The sequence below is a fragment of the Nyctibius grandis genome, chromosome 29 (assembly GCF_013368605.1).
Source record: "Nyctibius grandis isolate bNycGra1 chromosome 29, bNycGra1.pri, whole genome shotgun sequence".
Classification (NCBI taxonomy): domain Eukaryota; kingdom Metazoa; phylum Chordata; class Aves; order Nyctibiiformes; family Nyctibiidae; genus Nyctibius; species Nyctibius grandis.
The window spans coordinates 1,788,575-1,809,132 of NC_090686.1; the positions used below are offsets into that span (position 1 = coordinate 1,788,575).

Consider the following 20,558-nt stretch of genomic DNA (forward strand, 5'->3'; position numbering starts at 1 on the left):
TAAATGCATCCAAACCAAGTTATTCAAAACACAGGGGAGTGTTTGCTTAGGAAGCTTTGGTTTCTAAATGCAGGCAAGAGAATACAGATATATGCAATTTGATATTTCAAGAAAGTTTAAGATTATCCTTCAGATTTTTGTGTGGGAATGTGATTGCTTTTGAAACTGTAATTTTATCCCTTGGGAAAAGTGATAGGGAGAATCTTTTTCATCATTCATCTATGCTACTGGAACTGGAACACATGCAAAAACAATGCAGCAGGAAACACAAGCCTTGCCTGGTTTGATATGAGAGCACCAAAGTTTTACTTTTTGGTATGGTATTTTTTTCTTCCTTAAGAAAGTAACAGTAGACAAAACAACTAATACGCGACTTAAACCGTCAGTTTGCAACCAGCGCCACATTACATGCGTATTAAAAAACATAAATAAATTTTCCAGGCTATTTTTCTGCAGCAAGACCAGACTCTTAAGAGAGAAAGGAGCTAATTAAAGAAACAGATGAAGCCAGATGTGCATGGAATTGGACAGGCAAAAATTATTGTAAATTTAAAGACACGAACTGTTACATTGAAACTTTTGCTTTAGGTACACTCAATTTGTCATACATTTCTGAAGTACACATAAACAGGCAGCCTACTCAAGCTAAACAAAGAATAACCCAGTTTCTAAATATTGTGATTGTGATGTCAGTACAAACAGTATAACTCAATGTAAATTCTCAAAGACTTTGTTTTAACCTCACAACTTCAATCCTTATCACAGAATATTGCAAATATTGTCTCTATTTTAAATAAAAGATATGCTTATTTTCTCATATACAAGAGAAATAAATTAACTATATTGACTAATAAAATCTGATCTACATTTTACATTCTTGAACCATCTTCCCCAGCCAGACAGTTGTCTACAGAAAGCAATAAGTAATATTTATACATAACTACACACCAAAGTCCTAATTTTATAACCTTAGAAAGGTTTGGCAACATGCTGATCACTATAGGCTACTGGCTCACTATGTCACTGGCTGAGGTTTTACACTCCTATTCAAGTCACACTTTTTAAAGAACAACTGCTAATGAAATTCTAAAGTGTGATTCCATAGCAGGAATGACCTGAAATGGACCTCACTGTACTTCCAATGGCCTGATGTCAACTATTATTAAACTGCAGGTTTTACAAAGTCTTCCACTAGACGTCTAGAGTTAAGCCAGAAGTTTTGGCTGTAATACAAGCAGTGATGAAAAACATATGAGTGCTAACAAGTCATCTTAATATCATTCTTCAGTACTAAGATGGGCTAATCTGAAGCAGCACTTTACTCTGGTGTCACCCACAGTGCCAGGAGGATCAAGAAGTTTGGAAGTGGAATTTTTCTTTATATTTACTTTCCATTTCACAGAACTCAGTCTAACTTCCTTTTACTCTATTTTTTTTTTTTTAAATATGAAATAACTGGACATAAAGATCTCAGGTGGATTATCACAGTGCTTCTGGAAGAACTATCAAACTTGCAAGGTATGTCCAGTTTGAATACCTATTCTATTTAAATAGCAATAAAGAATTCAGCAACAGGTTGTCAGTTACTATGTACAGATTAATAATGTCAGGTAATTCAGAGTTAGAAGTGCTACTTTTTTTATGGAACATTTGAAAATCTACTTTGCAGCTGAAATCATTCTGTATTTACTACATCTGAGCTGCAAAGCAAAAAAAAAGCTACAGTGAATTATTTAACTATTAAAGAAAGACTTGTCAGAAAGTCTTAATAACTGTCAATAAAAATTTTTTCCTCAGTTATTACAATCTAAGAAAATCATTCCTACAAGTACAGCAGTTCCTACAGCTACAACTCACTGTTAAATTTCTGTAACTTGGTATTCAAGGTGGGTTTTTTTAAGTAGATATCAGCAAAGTAATTAAAAATGACACATGAAAGAGTGAACTGTAGACAAGCTGCAACCTAATAGCTCATAGATCATATTCAATAACATGCAAGAGTCATGCAGTGTTTTCCATACAAAGTAAATACTCACTAAACATAACTTACTTTGTAAACATGCTATTCATTACTATGCTACAGACCTTCAATATTGGACTGTTTCTCAAGGCAGAATCATTTCTTCAGTGATCTTACTGACCAAAAAATTTCCTCCTGTTTTTCTTCAGCAATTTAAGTAAATCAGTAGAGTAGACAAAGAGTTAAACATAAACTCCTTTTATTTCTGGAATGGGACAATGACTAATAGAACCAGAACTATTTTTAAATAGAGCTTTCAAAACAGCTATGGTCTTGCCTTTCTTTGGACAAAATCTGTGCACGGTGCAATGATTTGTGTTGTTAACGAACACAGGGATTTTTCTTTGCCTCTGTAAAGACCACCGCTGTGTCATTTAAACATTTCCTTTTCAGAAACAATGCCATAGGAAATTCGCCTCCGTACACCAGCAATAGAAGTGATTTCTAAATATAATTTAGAGTCTTTTTAAGTCTTAAAACTTTAACTATTAACTCCTTCAGTGTCATAACTGGTAAGACAACAAAGACCACATGCTGCAGAACTGGCATGCAACTGCCAAGGCGTCCAGACTTACTGGTTTTGGTTTTCGTTGGTTTTTTTTTTTTTTTTTTTTAATGCACACAGCCCATACTAACAACGTAACTTCTATCCTCACAGAAAGTCTTTTTCTCCCCATAGTTCATGTTTAGAATCTGCATGTCACAGAACTATTGCACACTTATGTGGGAATTCCTCACACAATCTCTAAAAGGTTTTAATCGTATTAACGTACTGTGACATCACCTGCATTTTATTAGTTATAAATGATAAGTATTATCCTAAACTAATAGCATAAAAAGTTCATATCTTCCACATGCTGTTTGGTAATATGAGTTTTGGTAAAGGTAATCACATTAGTGAGGATAAGTATGTCCCCCAAGCAATTAGTACAGTGATTTTAGGATTGTTACATACTTCAGGAAAGAAAGTCACACTTACAGCATCTCTACATGTAAAGCGTCATCTCCACTTTCAATTCCCTCACTTTGGGGTGGCTACTGTTCCAGTGAAAAGATGCTATTCAGAAGCTTTTTGTACTGAAGGAAAAGTAGGATTGCTATAAAGAATGTGTAATGAAGAACCATGTGAGCCCTCCTTGAACTTACTACACTCTTGCTCAAACTCATCTTCAAAGTTCCGGTCTGTAAAAATGAGAATGGACAACACCAGACTTTGTCCAAGCAGCCATCATCTGTTCAGGGTAGTATTCAACAAAATACCTGAGCCTGTCTAACATGTCAAGAATGGCTGTCCCACCTCTTCTCCTTCCCTCTCTTTCCATTTAACGTTCTGTCCCTCCAAACCAGGCTGTTCCACCCATTCCTTTGTGCTGGCTCTGATGCTCAGACTGATTCAGTTTGTTCACCCGGAAAGAATGTGTTGGGCTTTCTTTCTTGCTCACATTAGTTTTATGCTGGTTTAGTGAGTTCAATCAGCTCGGTGAACAGCCTGAGTGGAAGAGCTGATATGAGAGAACTGAAAGTATGTACCTGGGAGCAGAACCAGCCTCAAGTGGCAGCAGTGAACCATTAGTAGAGCTGCATCCATGAACTGTACTTTCCAAAACAATTAAATATTTCATAAAATTCTCATGATAAAATTATTAAACTATTTTCAGAAAGACCACTTGGATTTTAGGCTTTCATTTTCTTGTAATTCTTTTACTCTTGAAGTCTAAGCATGTAGAAAGTTTTCTTTGAGATGAGCTGCAGAGTCAGAGCATTTCTACAGAGACATACCAACATCTGTTTGCTGGGAAACTCAAAACCTCAGCCAGGAAAAAAAACCAAAAACCTCCATAAAATCCAGTTCTTTGGAATCCATTCTTTGGCAGTTCTTTGGCCAATGCAAACCTGGAGGCAAACTTGATTACCACCTCTAACTACAAAGCCAACTAGCAATACAGATTTCCTAATGGCAACATGGGAAGATCAAGCAAGGGCTTTTTCTCTTTCTTAAAAAAAAAGTATCATAACTCAAGTTTCCTTCTGTACAGGGACTTGTTTTCAAGAGATCTAACTGACAGGGCTAATATATGTAATAAATGACATATATCAACGCTACTTTTCTAGAACTGTTTGTGAACAATGCGTGTTTTTCAAGAGTTCAAATTGGCCACTACTCCAATCACAGCCTCAACCTTTTCATAGTTTGAAATCATAACTAGTTTTTTTAATATCTGAAAGGAAAGATGCAATCCATTTGCTACAGGTGCAAGTGGGAAATAGATTTTCAAATTGTTTCATAAGACAACTTTCTAATACCAGATCTAGAAGAGCACTTCAGGAATGTACATGAAAGATTATCTTTTAGGTACAGCAAAACTATACACCCAGTGCCTATAACAAATAGAAGTCAGCAGGGACTTAGAAACTAGATGTCCCAAGACATGATACATGCTACGATGATTGATATCCTACATGCAGAAATTGCACAACACCCCTGAATAAAGCACAGAGTGTTTTGTCACTTCATACCTAAGCAGTCAGGGTAAGACCAGCCTGAGTGCCCATCTGTGAAAACCCATTCATTAAAGCACTTGTCCAAGAATAAGAACTCAGAAGTCTGAAAGGCTTCAGATTCCGCATCTCCTAATAAATGGGATGACTGTTTTGCTGAAGTTGAAATACAAGATTGAAAGGGCCAAATATTGCAAAGGTGTACAGCCAGACATGACTGCAAGTCTCTCCAAACAAACAAATGGAGGTTCCACATCTTGTTGCCAGCACTGTTTATATTCAAAGACTCTTTCAAGAAAACACATTGTGTAGGATTGCAAGTACAACTATAAAATTCTTTCTAGGAGCACTGAAAGAGAACATTATTTTGAACACAAAGGAAAATATATGGGAAAAATATATGTGAAGACTCTTTTAAGAGATTGCTAGATCAGTAAAAGATGCAGTACTCAAGTGAGCATGCAACTGGAAGATTACAATACATAGTAAACTCACAGTTATATGCTGCACACTTGCAAGATACAAAGTATAATGTGCTTCTGTTTTCAGACATATTTGGGGGGAAGGAGTCACTGCATGCTTTTCAGAAGGCTGTTTTATGTAATCTAAATACCGTTAGCTTTTATCTTTTTATACACCCTGAAATGTATACAGTTACAGTAGTAGCAATGTATGCAATACACAGCATTTTAATGCCGTTAAGAACCATATATAAGAAACATCAAAATGACCTTGCATAGAAAAAAGCAATACAAACAAAACCTCAGAATTTCGAATAAGCCAAGTCAACACCCTTGTACAAACCAGTGCACCCCTTTTCCTGTGATTGAGGACCAATGACAAAATGCCTACGTACAGACATTTTTCAGCTATAAACAGATCAGCAAGCATTTAATTAGGTGATCAAACAAGAACTGACATCCGTTTAGTATTTCCCTAAAGAGGTCTATGATAGTCTAAATAGAAACATTTTTATAAACAGGATACGTATAATAAAATTTACAACAGCCCCTCCTGGTTTGCAGAGTGTGCTGTAGGATCCAAATGACTTCGGAACTGGGCTTTGGAGGGGAACAATGTAGAGCTGAGGGCTGAATTTACAGTCTTTTCTCACAGAGTTGCAAAACATCCTGTGGCAAGTCTTACTATCTCTGTTTTCCCTTGTGTCTAGTTTTATAGGACTGTTTGGCCAATAAAGTCATCTTTAGAATAAAACCAGAGTTTTGAAAACATCTAAGAGTTTTGACCTATGGATCATCACTACTCGGGTAACACACTACACTGTAGGACTGGACTCCTGGTTTTCCCAGTCAAGTGTGGCTAAAAGAGAACTGGTAAAACAGGAACTCAGAGAAGCTGTAATGAGACAGAGTCTGCCAGATTTTTCTAAAGACAAATCTACTTTTAAGTCCTTCGTAACTTGTGTATTCTTCTCAATAACATCAGAAAAAAAACAATTGTAGCTGACATGAGTTTTTCTGCTTTGAAGTTGCCCCAATTCATCATCTTTCTGTATTCCAGACTGAAGGACCTTTGATTACACAAGAAAGATACTTTCAACTGACAGGTAATCTAGAAAGCGGATGGTTTTTATGGCATTAAATTCAAGCACGGTGCATTTTGAGCTCCTTTCAGCTGGCTGCCTAGCTACAATGTACAGGCGCTATGATGACAAAGCTAGGTTGAAAAAAAATGTTTATTGAAAAAATACACACACAGAAGTATTGGTTTCCAGCTTTTTTCTGGATGTAATTTAAGTTCCTGGTTTCAAATGACACAGATTCATAACCTGCAAGCCCTTGTCAGAGAACAGAGCCCTCATCAAATAAAAGTCATATACACATGTGTTCACATTAACACAGGTGAGCTTCTATCAATAGCAATAATATACGAATGACTGGAATTTGGAAAAAGCTGTTGTCAGGACTGAAAACCATCTAGTTTTCGAGATTGGAATAAGAAGTGTTTAATTAGAAGTGTTTAGGGAGTAGAATAACAAGTGTTCAGGGGGTATCCTGATGAGTGCATTTTATGTATTACTAATCAAGTATTTCCCAATTTTCTGGATACAAGCAATGCACATATGCCCATGTATCCCATTAAAAATATATTCTCATTACAAAGGAACAAACCAAATCCAATTCCAAGTTCTGGTGTGACAAAAATTACACTTCAAAGCCTGAAGCAAATGATGATACTACCACCTTTTAAACTCAACTAAAAAACTTTGATATGGTATTAATGTTTGATGAAATAATATTTTAATAGTATTTATTATAACATATAATTTTATAATAATAACATAAATATTATATTTGAAAAATATTTAAAATATTCTTCATCCTTTATAAACTAATTAAACCCTAATATGAATGACAGACCATTTTTCATGGCCACAGACTGTAGCAGTGAGTAAAGTAAAGAGTTCAATACCTTTATTTGCTGCTTCACATGCACTCATTGCTGTGTTTGGGTTTTTTGTTTGTTTACTTTCCTCTTCAAGATTGGCTATCCTGATTAAGAAGATATGAAAGAATTCACGCTCCTTCTCTTCTTGGCTTTGTGCTCTGCCAAACCTCTCATCGGTCCTTCATATTTTACACTAAAGAATATGATGCTCCAAGATATAGAAGATGATGATGATGATGACGATGACGACAATTCTCTATTTCCAACCACTGAACCAATTATGCCACTAATTCCTTTTGATCTGTTCCCAATATGCCCCTTTGGATGCCAGTGCTATGTGAGAGTTGTCCATTGCTCTGACCTAGGTAAGGATGAATTTGTGTGTCTGTTCTCCACTGGACTCTTCTTTGGAGGATTTGCCTTGTAAAAGGTGAATTCTACACCTCCATAAATCGCACACATTCACATATTCCTACACTAGGCATTTTCAAAAGGAGCTTACATTTTTTCAGTTAGGCTTGCAAACCATATCTAATTCACGTCCAGCAACTAATTTGTGTCCAGTACTTTTTACAACACGTTTTCCTAGTTTATGTGCATCAGTTTAGAAAATTAATGAACTGCTATAGCCACCTTCCGTTAGCAATGACTTCCATTGATAACAGCATAGAATGGAAAGGCATTTAGAGTATGTCACAAGTAACTGGAAAACTATTTAACTGAATATTTATCAGGGTTAATAAGTACATAAAATCTTCACAGCTATTTATCCACTAAGGGAACAATCACAGAATGCAAAAAAGCTTATATTTACATTTTAGATTACACTTTTTCCTGTTTCATTTGCTTCCATGAAGTTATATCCAAAGAGGAGCACAAAAATTTGCTGTACCTTCTCTGTTTGCATTAGACAAGCTATTAGTCCCCTCTCTCAAAAAAGACTACAGCTAAAGTACTTCATTGACAACCACAAAGCAAGATAAAAAAGGAAAAAGAGGCCATAAATAAACCACAAGGAAGTTTAATGCAGCACATGAATGGGATACAAACCATTTGCTCAGCTTAACTGCCATTAAAGTGCACATCACTGGTAACATTTTAACCAAAGACAAATCTGCTGCTGCCACTGTTGCAGATACATACTAGTCCCTAAATATGAATTAATCATTAATTGTGTCAATTTGAACTAGTGTTCACTGAAGCCTTCCCAGGATTCAAGGTAATCAGAGGACTATGCTCCTGCCACTAGCACAGTGACAGCAACATTTGTTCTCATCACAGCTCTGCCACCACCCTAAACTTAATTCTAGACTCCTCATGTCTTAGAACATTGATTCAATACATAAATTGCTGGGTTTTTTAAAATGTGTCATTATTAAGGAATCAAAATAAACTTTTGCTGACAGCAATAAACTGTGGTTATTGCATCTAGTTTACAGATTGCAAACCCCTTAAGTTCACACATAGAAAAAAACCCCTATTAATAGACTACATCTTTAAATAACTAACCTATTAATTATGGGATAATTGTTAATTAACTGGACCAGCATTTAGCATTTGATGCATCAGCATTTCCACTGAAAAGAAAGTTACTATCCCTTGCCAGTCTCTTCTGTTGATTCAGGATCTCGGATGGCATAAATTGAAATGTTTTTGTAACTGAACAATTAACTGGATTGGGGAATTTATACAACTGGTAATTAAGTACGGGCAGCTGGAAGACCATCTTTTGTCCACTTTTACCAAGAATACGTTTCTCAGTCCTGATGCTAACTGTATGGCTATATAAGCAACCATGCCGGCACAACAGATAGGGCAGCGCAGAGGCAGAAAGGAGCATTCAAGCACTGAGCAGAAATCCCTCAAAGCCACTGCCACAGCCCTGCTCCTCACTACAGAACCACAGCCCCAGGTCCTCTGAGGGCTGCTTTCTCCAGGGGCTTAAGTAGTTTCCCTGGAGAACAGCCTGTGCTCTGAGGGCGCTTGTTTCCCAGATGCCAGGAACCTGCCATGAGCACCCCATTCTAGCTTTTCATGGTCTGGGTAGGAGCAGTTCCTCCTGAAACTATCCACACATTTTTGTCATACATTCTTACATAGTTAGTTCCTCTCATTATCAAATATTCCCTTCTATCCTTCACTTTATGACTGTTTGTGTTTTCTTTCCCATCACAATCATCAACAATCTTACTGTGTTTTGTTGTTTAGCAGTTAATTTATTTGGACGTACATACAGGCACATAATGCTTCTGTTTATCTCACATACTTAAATAGGTTTGACATCAATACCTCGCAACATTCCACCAGATACTCGCATGATTGACCTTCAAAACAACAAAATTAAAGAGGTCAAGGAAAACGATCTCCAAGGACTCGCATCACTTTACGTAAGCATGCTGTTTTCCAAATTTGAAATCTTATTTAGCAATCTGAAATATTTTGATACTTCTAGAATACATATGGTATTCTTCTTCTCCAATAGTATCCATAAAAATAGTCTAATGCCTGTGTATTTGACTGCTCCCACATAGTAAGAAGCAAATTTCTTTGAGCTATAAGCACTATGCTACTTTCTACAACATACAGAAAATGTATCATATGTATCTTGCCAAAAAGATCCTCAAGATTTACTCAGTCCTTAGCATGCACAGAAACACTCCCTGCACTCTTAAAGGCTGCAAGACAAAACGCTCCTTTTTTACCTGCTTAGCTGTAAAACAGCAGAAAGAACTTAATCTCACAGGAGAACTAGAACGATATTTTCTAAGGGTATTTTCAAACGCACACAGCATATAGCTAACACATACACCACAGAAACTAATGTCACAAATCCAATTCCCCTGAACAGAAAACAGACCAGCACTGAATTACTGAAAAAGTCAGGTGTTTTACTACTATTTTTTAACACGCTCAAGTATGCTCATAGAGACAGGCTTTAAAATAAGTATCGCTGGCAACTGATAAATCTAGATATTTACAGTACACAATAATCCCCTTTTTTTAATGAAAGAAAATAAGAGAGCTTCAGAGGCCCGGAAAGGTAGATTAAATCTGTTTTGGAACACTTATTTCCATAAGATGTCACAACAGATCCAGTACCAACGAATACTGACAATTTAAAAAATTTCATTGTAAAAATGACAAATCTGTTCCACAAGTTATAGCAAATGAACGACATTCTATTCCACATTAGAAAGACATAAAACACACATTAAACTAAGGTAAAACAACTCCTTTTCAGCTGTATTTGCTTTCTGGGCAAGAACTGAAAATTTACCAGATCTGAGTGTTTATGAATGAGCTTGTTAATAATTATGGGTTAAGTTAGGACAGAAAAAACATGAACCATACAAATTCATTGTTTGCAACAAAGTGTTTCCAATTCCCCTTAAGTGTCTTCTGTATGCGTAGAGAATGGTCTTACCAGCAAGCTAGGGGTGAACACACTAACTGTGGTTTATATTCAGCGTAAAAGATCTTACAGAAACTAACCTCCAACTAATGAGAAAGTCACTGGGATACATCAGCAATCACCACATTGTGTATTAGAATAACCACTTAATCATGTGACTAACTGAAAACTCTGACCTGTTTTCCTTTTTCTCATCAGTTAATTTGCTGCGAGGCCCAACAAAATTTTTACTGAAAGCAAAGCTTACTTTGTACAACTTGTCTGAGTATTAGTCTACTTAGCAAAGGCACAGATGGCAACTTGGATTAGGAAGGAGCATTTCCTGTTTATTTCCTTAAGCTATCTCCATTCTTTCTGGGAAAAAAGATTAATTCTATTTTTCTCTACTTTTTTTCCCCACAATTCCAGAGAGCAGATGTCTCACCAACAGCTCAAAGAAAAAAAAGTTAAAAAGTAAAAAAAAAAAAGAACAAAAATGAATAGTCTAGCTATGGAAATGCAGTGATGTGATTTGACATGCAAAATAATTTCAGATAATTCATATTTTGTTGTCTGTAGTAACTCATTACAAGCTCTCTGATAACACATAATAACCAAGAACAAAACTGTCCCAAAAAAGGACTAGTGTACTATACAGAAGAAAGATACTTAAATTCACAGGAGTTGAAAAATTATGGCAAATAAGATATAATAAATTAATGTGTGTGTATATCAGTCATATACAGACATTAACTTTTAAGAAACTCAGATTAAAAACCTAACTTCTATTTTGCAGCATTATGCTAAAATAAAAGATGAAATTCTGAGTTTTGAGAATTTGTCTGCATTAAGGAACAACAACAAAGAATATAAGCCCCATACAATCCCACAAAATATATGAAGAAAAACATATTGTTTTGCCAATTCTTCTCATCATCCATTGGCACCTTTTCAGCTCTGACTAGTTTTTCTCTACCTTCTAGTTGATGTTCCAGCTTCCAGGTTCTTTTCTAGTTCTCACAATCAATTGAAATGCCCAAAGTATATACAAAGTGCTAAAGTTTGGTATGATGGAAAAATAAAATATTTAAAATACTTGTTAAATTATATATCAAATTCATGACTTAAAATTCACAATCATAACATTCCTGTATGAAGAAATTTTGTGTTGCTCTTCCCATATCTCATAGGCACTGGCTTTGAACAACAATAAAATATTCAAGATCCATCCAAAAGCCTTTCAACCAACCAAGAAGCTACGACGACTATATTTGTCCCACAACCAGATAACTGAGATTCCAACAAATCTACCAAAAACTTTAACAGAGCTCAGAATTCATGCTAATAAGGTTAAGAAAATCCACAAGGATGCATTTAAAGGAATGAAGTCTCTACATGTTTTAGGTAAGCCCCATTAAGTAGAAAAGAAAATGTCTTTATCAAAAATGTAACATACTAGATATAATTTCCATTCAATCATTTCCCCAATGTGCAACTTCCTCTTAAAGATATATCCATGCCGTGGAAACTATCTTGCACAGTTTAATTTCTGTGTGAAATTGCTACACAGGTCAAGTTTCTGGTAACCCCGCAAGCCAAGTTAGACAGCCTTTATTCACTGGAAGCTCTGACTTCCATTCCTCAGAATAGGTAATCAAAGCCAACATTAATTAATGGTAGAACATCAGAAGTCATAAATAAAATTAAATCAGCTGTTTCTAACTTAGTCTAACATACACAAAATTCCTATGCCATAAATACTTTTTTTTCCCCCTTGGACAGAAATGAGTGCAAACCCTCTTAACAATGATGGAATAGAGCCAGGGGCTTTTGAAGGAGTAAATATCTATCACATAAGAATGGCAGAAGCTAAGTTAACTTCAGTTCCTAAAGGTATGCTTTGTTTTACCTCTTCTATTTTACCTATACCAGTATACTCCTATATAAAATGTTTTAACATCTGTATGATTATTAAAATGTTCATAAATTCTGTTTTGTATTGTTCATTACTACCAAACCACCTCCTACCTTATTTTTCTTATTGCATTTAGGATCCAATTGTACATCTCAAAAGTGTGCAAGTGTGTGCACACACGCTCGCTCTCCAGCCCCCTCCCCTGCCTTCTCCCCATCAGACAGTCCACTCCTCTCTCTGAGTCATCCAGAGACTTCTCAGGAGAAACAACGTGAAGAAAATAAGATGTCACTTCACATCTTTCACATCAGCCTCTCAAAAATCCTTACAAAGAAAGGATAAACCCCCTGATATTTGATCTGGGTCATAAGCGATACAGAATTCCCACTTCCTTTATGCATTTAAAATGAAACTCCAAAATTTCTAACTTTCATTTTGAATGTTTCAAGCGACACTGTAGCTCAAATATGCTCTGCAATATAACCACCTTAATGCAAAACCCAGTTAAAGAAATTTAATATTAACATTTTAATTAAATTCAACATAAAATACTACAAAATCAAATCACTCCTTCATATAAAACAATTAACTTGTGATTTGGAGGGATCAATAAATTAAAAAAAACTAACTTTACAAACCACTGACCTCCACACACAAAGAAGCAGCACAAAGGAACTCAGTACAACACTCTACCTGCATTTTCTCTAGGTCAATGTAGTACTTAACCAAATTCTCATGATTTTCAACTGCTCAAAACTACTAGCTAAGAGAAAAAGGGAGGAAATAAAGCATAACACCTTATGTTACATCATTTATTAACTTACGGGGAGACTAAATGTTGGCCCCTAAGGTATTTATTTCCATATCATTCAGATAAAGAGTTGTTTCTTATTAAATTTAATCTCTTCTGGTAGACAGATATATATGCAAAAGCATCTCTGTAAAAGAGAACACTAAAAAAAAACCCCAGCAAAACCAACTCACCCCAATTCTTCAGGTAATTTTAAGGTCAGAAAGTATCTGGCTGACTATGGTAACACTCCCTAACATAAAAAACAAAACAAAACAAAACAAAAAACATTCGTCTGTTATCATCAGAGTACCATCTGCTGTCACTTAGCACAAAAAAAGGTACATAAAATGATTCAGATTTTGTCTTTGTTATAAAGAAATCTCCTATAAGGAAACATAGCATGAGGTCCAATATGTGGTGTCAAACACTTAAACAAATCATAAACAAACAGGATTTCATGGTGAACACATTCTACACAAATGGAAACGACGTTTGTAGATCCTTCTATCTGCAAATGTCACAACGACACAAAGAGATTTCAACAATGTAACTTACACAATGCACTTAAAATCTAAAACGGACAAAGGGGTAGTCTTTCCTCTTAATATTGTAACTCAGACACAAGCAGCACCTGGCAGAATTGTAAACTGGAATAAAGCCCAAACACACACCCCCCAAGGCACGTCAGCTGGCATACAGACAGGTGTAAAGCGTGCCACTTTTCTTGAGTACTGTAATGCTACAGCAAATAGCAACGGCAACGGAGCGGTGCTCCCCTGCGCCATATTCGTAACAGAAATGTGTGGTTTGTCTTGCTCGGTGTCAGGGTGCCATCTAGACAGATGCTACTAAAACGGAACATAAGATCAGCAAGTAGAGATTCAAACTTGTGACTATCTTTGTCTGCCCTCACTAAAAGGATATGGTAAAAAAGATTCTCCACGTCCCGGTCTGTGCACTGACAGCTCCGAACTGGGACTGTTTGGTACCACATGAGCAAACATTCTGCGTACCGGCACGGGAAAGAGCATAGCAGATATCTCAGCTTGCTTAGAGAATTCGGAAAGCTTTCCTCCCAGATCACATCTTAGGAGCTACGATAGTGCAATTGTTACATCATGTGGACGAAAATACATATCTACAAAAAACTGTCACTGGTTCCACAGGAGCTGGATTTTAACTACCAACTGGTAGATAATTGCACGTAACATACAATTTATTTCTTTGACAGGTTAACCAAAAGTACACAAAAGCTGTTACAAAGAAAGCTCGCAAAATTATACCGAACTCTGGAATCTTAACATTAGCATATGCACTTTCACATCTTAATTTTTTTTTTTAGTTACTATTTTAAACCATATGATGCTGATGATTTTTTTTAAAAAGTATCATACTTGTATCTAATACCCACTTCTTTGACACAGACAACCCCCGCCTCAAGATTCTTCACCCAGTCCTAAACGCAAGGGAAAGAAGCTGTTTGGAACATAGTAAATACTCCAACAACAATAAGTTGGCTTATTTTCCTCATACTGTGCATTTGTTTTTCACCAGAACTGCCCTCCAGTCTACTAGAACTTCATTTAGATGACAATAAGATCACAGCAATCGAACTTGAAGATTTTAACCGGTATAAAGATCTTCAAAGGTAAAACTCCCATGCAGAATGCTTTCATTTGATAAAGGGCCAGACCTGGCAGGATCTCTTCTTTGATACTTCTCTTGTTAATGGGAAAAAAGAGAATTAAAAATTTCAAGTGTTTTCATGAGAGCTGCTGTAAATAAGACCAAAGTTAAAACAACCAAACCAAACCAAACATTAGCCTTGTTATGACACGTCTTGCCTACAGTTCACAACATAAGTGTATGTTAAGAACAGAATCTGATTACAAAATGTAATCACCATAAATTCTTACATCATGGCACATGGCTGTTCTGTAACACAGCGTGGCTCTTATATAGTATCTCTTAACGTGCTAGCAGTAATATGCCTCAATTAAGCATTGCATGTATTTCTCATACTCAGAATATATGAACCTTTGTGGTCACATTATTTATCAACAGCGTGCAGTATTTTTCTCTAGCCCATTCCGTCTCAGGCCCAGGCATTATAACTCCTTGGTCGCTCATCACCCCTCCCAAAATGAGGTACACAGCAACACCAACTGATTTTTGTTTTAGGAACAGAATGCCTTTCTTGCAACTAAATTTATAGGATTCAAGAGTCATAATAGCTTTTTAATTCCAGAGGAGGCCTAAGTGTACTGGAAGGAGACACTCCATACACAGCCCAAAGAAAAATACCAAAGGATTGCAGGAAAAGGGGAATTTCAGACTTGGTTGTACACACAGGGGAAAACTGGCAAATTATAAGAGAAGATAAATTCACCTCCTGAAAACTAGCCTGAGAGAAATACAGTAGCTGGTAAAGGAAACAACTTGATAACTGTTTCCAAATGCAATGGGGTTTAAGAAAAAGAAAAAATGCCTGGTTCTGAAGAACGGCTCACCCATGTAGGACAAAAGGAGGAAGTTCCTTCTGTAAAGCTCAGTTAAATACTCTGAAAATACAGCTGAGCAGCACTGAATTTTAGATTTGGATTTTGGATAGAAACTACTACCATAGGGGAACTACTGAACTGCGTTTAGATACCAACTTCAGTTTCTAAAGAACTTAAGAAAGGAGAAAAAAGGGATGGCAGGATGCACAGAAACAGCAACTCCAAACTGACCTGTGCCTCCACCTTCTCAGTCATCTTCCTAGCAATGCAGGCTGAAGGCTTGTAGCAAAAAGTCTAACTAAGGCCTGAATTAAGGAAACTGGGGAAGTAGGAAAGAAGGTAGTCTGGCTTATTTTTAAAATATAAAGGTTTTGACTAAGCTATATATATAACTATTACTTTGCAAGACCTGCTCTTCTTTGGCTATTCGTCAGAACAACACTTTTTATCACTGTGAATATACTCTGTAGCTACACTAATTGACAAAAGGGCACGGTTTCTTTCACAAGCAGATAGGTTGATGTTTATCATTTTTAACTCTTGACACTGAAAGCAGAAAAACTGCATGCAAAACCGGACAATTGCTCACATCAGGCTACTGCTGTCCTTTAAGTGGAGATTAAATTAAGAAAAAATATTTGTTAGATCAATGGTGGGGTTTTTTTTCTATCAGAGGTAAGATTTCATCATCTTTCCCCAGTTCTTTTTTCCCCTATGTCTACTCCTGCACATTTCAATCTTTTTTTTAAAAAAAGTATGCTTTTCAGTGCTGTTGTGAATATCAATTAATCTTTAATTAAATGTTCCTTGTACTATTTCTAGGCTGGGCCTTGGGAATAATAAAATCAAAGATGTGGAAAATGGAAGTTTTGCCAACATCCCAAGTATACGTGAAATCCATCTCGAAAAAAACAAGCTCAAGAAAGTCCCTCCTGGATTACCCGAACTGAAATATCTGCAGGTCATATACTAAATTTAATAGAAAGCTCTGGTAGTTACAAATTGTTTGACTTTCACACTGCCATACTGATTAGGACATAATTAAAAAGCATAATTAACTGTCACATAGATTTTGACATGACTCTCATACTAGGAAAACCTGAAACCATGTATGTACTTAAAGAAATAACCAAGATCAAACAGCAGGAACACTTCCTAGAAAAAATAAAGAGGAAAACAACATACTACACCCAGAAAATGTTTTCAGAAAGTTTGTTACAGATTTATTATAGTTTCCAAATTAGCAAGCCAGAGTGGAAATTTTTCCATTCCTACGCTGAAAAGCCTTAAATCCAAAGAAAATTATTTATGGGGCTGAAATGATAAGATTTTAAAATTGTATTTAGAACTAGACAAAGTCTGCAATAAAATGCCTTCAAAACACATTTATTTCCTGAATTCTGGAATAGCAATTAAAATCAAATATGTTTTATAAGATGACATATACCTTAGGATACAGAGCAGAACAAAGCTTGGGGAAACATGAAGAACTGCACAGATGACAGAGCACATGATAAGCTATATTGGGTAAAAGCTTTTACCTCTGAATTTCATTTCTTTGTACTTCTCATTTCACTTCCAATTAACGGAAAATCTTTTGAAATTTGAAATTTTTTTTTAAACCCAAGCACCAACTTACAATGTAATGTAAAATTAGATATACAAACATAAGAATTATTTTTGTCAAGGTACATTATTTACTTAACAAATCCTAAACTCTACTATCACAAGCCCTTTTTTTTTTTTTACTAATTTAAGCTACATCAGCATTAGACTGATCTGTTCAAATAACCATACCAACAAATCTCTCCTAATATCAACTTTTCTACAGACTATTTTTAAAAATTTATTAAAGCACTGAAAATTTGCATTATGGAAGGATATAACACTGCATCATCATAATTCTTACTATAAGAGGATATAAAATTGCATTTTAGGAGAATGTTCCATAAGAATAGAGTGAAATTATTCTGACAACACACCAATAAAATAACATATAACTTTTTTTTGTGGGAGAGACTGTGGCAGGAGGGAGAATTTTTTTAAAGATTTAACACAAATTTTTAATTCCTGTTCCTATTAAGGTGTGCATCCAACTGATCTCATAGCAAACCTCAGTCATGTATACGCCAATGCATGTTTAGATATTTTTCCCATTTACATACTAACTATTATTTTTTACTGTTTCTTCTTGCTGCAGGTAGTCTTCCTTCATTCTAACCATATTGCAAAACTGGGAGTGAATGATTTCTGTCCAACAGGACGAAGAAAGAAGAAAGCATTATACAGTGGTATAAGCCTCTTCAATAATCCTGTAAAGTACTGGGAGGTTCAGCCTTCAACCTTCCGGTGCATTTTAGCCAGAAACAGTGTGCAACTTGGAAATTTCCTCAAGTGATACCAAAGTTGGTCATTTCAAAAAGCAACTTGTGCAAATCAGTTCTACAATACTTGAAATTTGCAGAAAAATGCCAATTTTACACTATTTAACCAGTTTACAAAGTATTTACTATTTCAGAGATAATTAGTTAGAAACAATATGTTAGTAGGATCCATTGTATTATTTGGCAATGTTCAACCTACATTTGAATAATTTAAACAAAAGTCTATATCTTACAGAAGGACTCTTGGAAGTGGAACTGGAAAATGTATTTGATGTTTCCTATTATAGATGTTAAATTCTTTACTTAAATCACATAGTTTTGACATATTCTTTCTTTCAAATAAATTCTAAAAATCAAGTGGAAATTACTTTTTCCACAGTAAGGACTTTTTCCTTTGCCAAAAAGTGTTGTAAGAAAACTTGCAAAAAAAATTATCAGACTTGAAGGACAACTTCTTGTGCCATTTTTGATAATCAGCAAAGATGCAATAAAAAGGTACGGTATTGTGAGGTCCTTTGTCTCTAAATGAGAACATATTTTTACAATCTATTAAGTGAGATAAAGGCAGGTTTCATATCAAGAACTAACATGCAAAAAACCTTTAAAAGTTTTTGGTATTTTTTCTTGCAACTTTAAGAGGGAAATGTCCTTCAATTTTCGCTAGCAATATAATTTGATGCCCTCTGAACATTAAAAAGTAGGATTCAAGACTTATCATATGCTTCAAGCTTAATAGGAATGATATTAAACTCCCTTTAGGCCAGCACAAACATTTTCTTTCATCTATAACAATTGTAATCATGTTTTCCATTTAATTTTTTCCTCTTTTATATTTTGACATCACACGGGTTAAGAATCTCTCATTAATGTAAGTACCTTAAAATTGCTGAACGCAAGCAGATAGCTGGAACTCAGCTGCCCTGACTTCTTACGTAGGTCAGCACAGAGAATTCTCAATACTGACAGTACTGTATAAAATGGATATTTTATATATCTATTTAGTGTATATTTGCTATTGGGATTCAAAATAAATTAAATAAACTTAAAGAATATTGCATTTGTATACTTGATTACATGACAGGTTGTGTCAAAACATGCGGAGATTATAACCAAACACCTTTCTGACTCTTCTCTAGATATTTTCTCTATTCTTCCTTTTTCCAAATCTACATACCTTGCGGATCACTTATCACTGCTGTTCTTCACAAAGTTAAAAATTCAACGCTTTACTTGAAGTGGCTATGGGAAATGACACCGACTAGTAGTAGAACAAAATACTACATCGAAATCAAGCAATTCCCAATCTCTCTGCCTTTCTACCACCTCCCTGAGTACACCAAGCAATAAGCATCAAGTCGAACATCTGATTTTTTTCATCTGCTCGGTCTCTTTGTATTTAATATTTTGTTAGCACCACTATGCTGTTGAGACCCAAAACCACACGAGGAGAGGAGAGAGCGCATGCCAGGATAGGCTTTTACTGAAGAACAGTTTTTGCAAACAGAAATTCTGTAAAACACTTCAAGGCAAAATAAAACAAAACCAAAACACTAAACAAAAATGCAGATCCCCAAGCTTCTTTCTATTGCTGGCTTCTGAAGATGTTTCTAAGGAGTGTATTTCCTAGCAAATAACATGGGGATACTTTGGATATCAGGAAAAAATTTTTCACCAAAAGGGTTGTCAAACAGTGGAACAGGCTGCCCAGGGAAGTGGTGGAGTCACTATACCTGGAGGCATTTAAAAGGTGAGTAGATCTGGTGCTTAGAGATACGGTTTAGTAGTGGACTTGGTAGTATGAGGTTAATGGTTGGACTCGATCTTAAAGGTCCTTTCCAACCAAAACGATTCTATGATTCTAAGCAGTGATCAGTACTGAAAATAGTAGTTAATGAGTATATTCTTCATCAGTTGGTCTAGTTTATATCATGGCCTTCTTTAGCCACATTTATGCCATCATGCATGAAGAGCTATGGTCTCTAAACATAGATTGGTGTTCGAAGACAAGCCTGATGTATATGCAGAAAAAGAGGCAATACTTCAGTAGATTTTTCCACTAGGGAATTAGTTACTACACTCATAGGAAAGACAGAACTGTTGATGTACAATTCATACAGGGAATGTATACCAGCTTTTACTGCACCTCTGCATTCCCAGCGAGCACACGGTCTGAGCCTCTCTGTATGTTGCACTTTAAATAAATCCAACAGCAACAAACCTGACAAGGTTACAGAAGGAAACAGCCAACTCTTCAAGCCACCTCTACAAGATTTATGTGGAGCATGGAAGAACGTTGAAGAGCAAGCGCAGAAATAAGTAACTGAGAATGAAACAGTCTAGTAACATAAAGAATAACACACCACACAGACTAGACATTTACCCTAGAGTAAATCATCATCACACAAAATCTTTACATTCATACTCAAGCAGGAGCACCTACTACCTCATGGCAACAGCCCAAGGGCACATTCACACCCTCTGGGAAATACCAACCTTCCCTTAATGACAGGCTACCCTGCCTTACACTACCATAAACAGCTCATAACTCCATACCACAGAGACAAAGCACTGCCAATAACAACTAACTGTCCAAGAAGAAAGTAAAGATTTGAAATAAATGCCCATTCTTATCTAGTAACAGCTAAA

At 35.8% G+C, this 20,558-nt stretch overlaps 2 protein-coding genes across 4 annotated transcripts in view; one reads left to right on the top strand and one right to left on the bottom strand.

The window, feature by feature from the left end:
- Nucleotides 1–20,558, bottom strand: part of CENPP (centromere protein P) — a 157,957-nt gene that overhangs the window by 72,837 nt on the left and 64,562 nt on the right. The gene's annotated exons all lie outside the window — the stretch shown is intronic.
- ASPN (asporin) lies at nt 1,230–18,882 on the top strand. 2 transcript variants are annotated; one of them, XM_068419905.1, is made up of 8 exons: nt 1,230–1,518; nt 7,023–7,293; nt 9,203–9,315; nt 11,510–11,723; nt 12,102–12,212; nt 14,582–14,675; nt 16,351–16,489; nt 17,729–18,882. In XM_068419905.1, exons 2-8 carry the CDS (start codon nt 7,047–7,049, stop codon nt 17,924–17,926), a joined length of 1,116 nt encoding a protein of 371 aa, XP_068276006.1. In that variant the 5' UTR covers nt 1,230–1,518; nt 7,023–7,046; the 3' UTR covers nt 17,927–18,882. The 2 variants fall into 2 exon arrangements, with proteins under 2 accessions (XP_068276006.1, XP_068276008.1); XM_068419907.1 differs by lacking the exon at nt 1,230–1,518 and adding an exon at nt 6,042–6,086.